This window comes from Chrysochloris asiatica, unplaced genomic scaffold (assembly GCF_000296735.1).
Source record: "Chrysochloris asiatica unplaced genomic scaffold, ChrAsi1.0 scaffold00046, whole genome shotgun sequence".
Lineage (NCBI taxonomy): Eukaryota > Metazoa > Chordata > Mammalia > Afrosoricida > Chrysochloridae > Chrysochloris > Chrysochloris asiatica.
This window is the reverse complement of record NW_006408564.1, coordinates 6215064-6220459: the sequence shown is the minus strand read 5'-3', so window position 1 is coordinate 6220459 and position 5396 is coordinate 6215064. Positions and strand designations below refer to the sequence as shown.

General features: G+C 40.7%; 1 protein-coding gene across 1 annotated transcript in view; it reads left to right on the top strand.

The window, feature by feature from the left end:
* The first annotated feature begins 278 nt into the window (after positions 1 to 278).
* The window catches only part of ARHGEF3 (Rho guanine nucleotide exchange factor (GEF) 3), a 323985-nt gene continuing 318867 nt past the window's right edge, over positions 279 to 5396 (top strand). The window contains exon 1 of the mRNA XM_006862060.1: positions 279 to 341. Coding sequence (XP_006862122.1) covers positions 306 to 341 — 36 coding nt within the window. The 5' untranslated portion in view covers positions 279 to 305. The remainder of the gene's footprint in view (positions 342 to 5396) is intronic.

Sequence of the window (5396 nt, the reverse complement as noted above, 5' to 3'; positions counted from 1 at the left end):
ATTTTGTTTTTAAAGGGTGAAGGGTTGATTGCTCTTATGGTGTTTAGGGTTTCCCTGGAGGGGTGGCGTGGGATGGAAGGGGAATGGGAAGAAGTTTGGAGTAGATTTTACTGTGAAAGACTGCAGAGCTGTGGAAAACTCCAGCTGTTTCACTGACCTGGGCTATCTCTGCAGGCATTTATGTCCTTTTGGTAAACCTGCCTCCAAAGTTGATGATTTTCTTTGGATGTCTACCTAATAAATAACTATTACGTTCTCTTCTGTCCTTTTCTAGACCTAAACGGCAGCGGAAAAATAACTTTCCCATGTTTCCATCTCCTAAAGTCTGGAATTTCAGAGGGGTAAGTGTTTTCCCTGAGCTGCTCCAGCTAGTGGTCACTGTCTTTTCTGAATAAATTGGCTGACTTCCAGTGATGCTGCCGTGGGTGGACTGTAGCAGTCCCTGTCTCCACCAAGAACGCTTCTGGGCTTTGCCACTTGGGGGACTCATGTTTGTATCAGTAACTGTCTTTTAACTCACAGATCAAAGTGGCCCAATGAGCACCTCAGGAGCCTAGGTGATTCTCCAGCTGCTTTGCAACCAGCTGCTAACCTGAAGGTTGGTGGTTTAAACCCACCCAGCAGCTCCATGGCAGAAAAGCCTGACAAACTCCTTCTGTAAAACTGGTGTTGTTTGTTGTTAAGTGCCGTCAAATTGGTTCCGATTCATAATGATCTTGTCAAGGGTTTCCAAGGAGCGGCTGGTGAGTTTGAACTGCTAACCTTGCAGTTCAAACCAACGTTCCTGGCCGGTGCTCATCCTACAGTGCCACACCAAGAGAACCCTATGAAACAATTCTACTGTATAACACATGGGCTCACCGTGAGTCAGAAGTGACTTGATGACAACAGATTTGGTATATTCTGGATGTTTGTTGATGATGCTGGCATATAGCAGTTTTCTTTGGAACCTGAAAGAAACTGGTACATAATGGAGGAAAAAAGATCCTTGAAATATGATAGTATGTGGATTTATGATTTCTCAAGGAGCCTTGTTTTTTAGCAGAAGAAGTCTAGAAGCTTTAAACAGATTGTAAAGGGAGTTATAAATGATATGCACTTAAAATCATAAAAAGATACACATTTGATGCCTCTGTTGACCTCATCTTTGCCAAATTTCTTTCAGGATAACATTTAAAATTAATAACTCACTGCAGGAAACACAAACAAACAAAAAAATTAACACAACAGAAAGACTGCCCCTGGCAAATTATAACCAAGTAGTTGTCAGAAACTAATGCAATGTTGACTTTCGGTTTTTAGCCAATTCACAGGATTTTCCCAAATATTTTAAATTGTTCCCATCAATCAAGGTGTTCGGAGGTTAGGGCCCATGAGGTGTTTATTGTGGCCTTTTGTTTTTGCTTTGATTTCTTCCAGGTTCTAAGGTTTATTCGTACATCCTGTGGATTGAATTAAGGAGCGCTGGTAGGGTAGTGGGTTATGTATTGGGCTGCTAACACAAGGGGAGCAGTTTGAATCCACCAGCTGGTCTGCAGGAGACAGATGAGGCTTTCTGTTCCCTTAAAGATTTTCAGCCTTGGAAACCCTATACAGGGTTGCTATGAGTTGGAACTGACTCAACGGCATACAACAACAACAGCAACAGCAACAAAAGGGATTGAATTGTGTTCCCAACAAGATACAGTCAAGTTTCAACCTTCCTAATTCCTGTGACCCTGTTAGGAAATAGGTTTTGTTGTTTTTTATTGTGGTAAATACGTGAACATGTATAGCAAAACATTTTCCAGTTCAACCATTTTGACGTGTGTATTTCAGTGACATTATGTTTGTCATGTTTTGCACCCATATCATGTATATTTCAGTGGCATGATTTCGGTCATGTTGTGGACCCATTATCATGATCCTTCCCCAAATAATTTTACCTTCATTAACAGAAGCTCAGTGCCCTCTAAGTGTTGACTCCCCTTTCTACCACCCGTTCCTTCATCCCTAGTGACCACTAATAAGCTTTAGTCTTTATATGAGGGTGATTCAAAAATTATTCACACTCTGGCTGTAGAATTGATTTCAGTCAGCTTTTAGAATAGACAAATACATAATTTTTTGACATAATCTCCTTGTTTTCAATACACTTTGTCCATCTGTCAACAAGCTTTCATATTCCCTTATTAAAAAATGTTTTAGGCTGAGCTGTGGTCTTCATCAGAGGTGAATCTTTGGCCCCAAAGAGCTGCTTTCAAGAGACCAAACAGGTGAAAGTCCTGTGGAGCAAGATCAGGACTATAGGGAGGATGCTTTCCTACCTGAAAATGAAGTTTTTTGCAGAGTGTCAACAGTGTGGGCAGAGATATGTGAACGTGAGTTGGCATGCAAGATCACAGCACCCTTGAATAGCAGTCCTCTACGTTTAATCCCAAATCTAGATTTCAGCTCTTCAGTGAGCATCTCACTGTAATGAGAGCACTGTTGATTGTTGACCCTTTTCCTGATAGTGTTCCAGTACTGGTCCTTGAGAATCCCTGAAAACTGTAAGCATCAATTTTTCCAGCTGATGGTTGACTTTTAAACTTTTCTTGGTTGGCGATTGAGGATGTTTCTGTTCCATATGTTTACGTTTACTCTCAGGTTTATAGTGATGAATCCGTATCTCATCACCAGTAATGATTTTTTTAAAAGAAACTTCTACCTTCCTTTGAGTATTGGTCCAAATTTTGTTTGCAGATGTCTGCACGCTTCCATTTATGCTCTTCTATGGGTTGTTTCAGTACCCATTTCACACAAACTTTTTGAAACCCAAGTCTGTCATGGATTATTTCATAGGCAGACCCATGGCCGATTTGCAAATTATTTGCCACATATTCCACTGTGATTTGTTATTCATAATAGTCATTTCATGTGCATGTTCAGTTTTCTCATCAGCTGTGGTGGACGTGGGCAGGTGGTTTAATATAACTGGAGTGAGGATTTTTTTTTTTTATAACTGAGCCTCGTACGTTTGTCTGTGAGATAGGATTTTTGAAGGTTAACATGAAGTCATATCGGAGTCGGATAGGTCTTAATCCTATAGGGCTCTTCCTGTCTTTATAAAGACCAAGAACAAACATGGAGAGATAGACTTAAGGGGAGGACACCCTGGGAAGATGCATCTATAAAGCCCAGGTTTGCCAGGAGCCCCTGAAAGTGAGGAGGCAGGCATAGAGCCCTTCCTCTCTCAGATCCCTTTTGTGGAATTAGCATTGCTGATACCATAGTTGGAGAACAGCTAGAAGGAGATGGTTTAGGACTAGCAAATTGCTAGATTCCTCTGTGGCCGCTTTAGTCTTTTTCTACCTTGGGAGCATAATCCTCAGGGACATAGTGGAGGTGGAAGAGAATCCAATAGAATGAATACGCTACCATTCCCACCCAGCCATGACATGTTTTGCAACCATTCTCATGGTGATTGAAACTGAGGGACCAGAAGGACCCAGCATGCCAGCATGAAAATATTTCAGGCATTATCTTATATTACATTTTCTTTGATGAAAAGTGATTTTATGGGCCATTCAACTGCGCTTTGCATGTACTTTGCTAGACCATGATGCGTATGTTATGAAGGTCTTTGTTTTATTTATTTATTTAGAAAGGTTTCAGATTCTCTTTGCTGCCAAATTTTCAATGCTTATACAAAAATGACATTTTCAAAAAGCTAGTGGAAATTTTTCATTATCTTTTGATTCTATTTTTCCAACAAACTTTTTTGAAGACCCCCTTGAGAGAACCATTATATTTAAACATCAATTCCATTAAGCATTTGTGATTTTGTTCCTCTTTAGTTTGTAAAGGAAAAGTATTCTGTGTTAGTTCACGCAGGTGCTGGGTACTTTGGGGATGTGTGTGTGGCAGGGTACAGCTGGGTGATGCAAACAGAAAGTTTGGATGTTTTAGTCTGCCCAGGTATACCTACTCCTGAAAAATAAGCCATTGACTTGCAGAATGTGCCCTTTGGTTGTTTAAATTATTATATATTCCTGAGTGTTTTTGCGTACATCTTCCCCATAACCCCCCCAAATAAACCAGAGGGATTGGAAGCAAATGCTATACAATGATGCACGGAGGAGATTGTAATCATTTCTATGAAATGATGGTATAAAGTCGATGTTCTCCCATGTAGACTATAACTCAGTTCACAATTAAAAAAAAAAAAAAAGATTATCAACTGAAAAAAACAAAACAAAACAAAATCAAACCATAGAAAGCCCTATGAATCACACTTCTACTCTGGCATACATGGGTGTCTGTATGAGTTGGAATCTACTGGATGATAGTTGTGGTTTTGTGTGTGAGGGGAGGGATATAGGTGGCTGTACGATGATTGAAGGAGGCAAGAGTACAAGAGACTGTGGAGTGGGGAGTTTGTGTAGGTGAGACCTGGAGTCTGAGGAGGGAGCTGGAGATGGCACCAGGAGAGGAGAGAGAGCAGTTATCTTAAGGAGTGGGCATTTTGAGGAAAGTGAGATGCATCAGAATTCTAAGGAAGGTCTTACTGAGTGGATTGTATTATAACCCATCCTTGTATCCTCTGGAACCTTCATTGCAGACCCACATTATCCCTAAAGTCATTAGGAGTGACATTTGTATATGTTTTTTTGGAGAGGGCTTAAAAAATACATGTATTTTATGCTAGAGTGTTTGTCTGTAGAGGGTTCCAGGAAGGCTAGTAAAACCCAGATCATACCTTCTTTCTGTTCAGCAAGTGGCTTAGCTCTTTCTCAGTTGGTTTATTGTCATTTATTGGTGGCTGTGTTTGCCTCCTGCTCCCACCCTGTCCTCATACTCTAAGGAGACGGAATCCCCATGTTATCCACTCTCTGGGGCTTCTCCCACCCTCCCAGGCAAAGGTTGGTGTTTTGCTCATCTCTCACAGACTCATGGGTGCTGCAGACATGTTAGTGGAAGGAGGCTGAGAAGATGGCTTTGGTTGGAGCCATATTGTGGTAATGTTGTGAACAAAACCAGAACAGAATGGGAGGAATGAGAAGGCAAGGGAGACCGAACCTTGGGGGTGTCTTGCTCCAAAGTGGCTTTTCTGTTAAGGGCTTATTGTACATCTGGTCCCCAACTAGATGGACAGTGCTGAGCTCAGAATTTCCACCATTGCTGGTCAAAACATTTGTTGTAGCTTCTCTAGTTATCTAAGAGAGAGAGGGTTGATTAACTCCCTAGACTTTATGTTAAAAGTTTTGATCTCTGTTAATTTTATGAAAAATAACTTACTTCATTTTGTAGCCATAATTATGAAACGGTAGTCATAACTGCATTAATTCCTATTAACTAACTCCTAGCAGCCGTTTCTATATTACCTTGAGCAAAACTTTACTTGCATGGGATATTAAAGAGATTGTCCAATGACT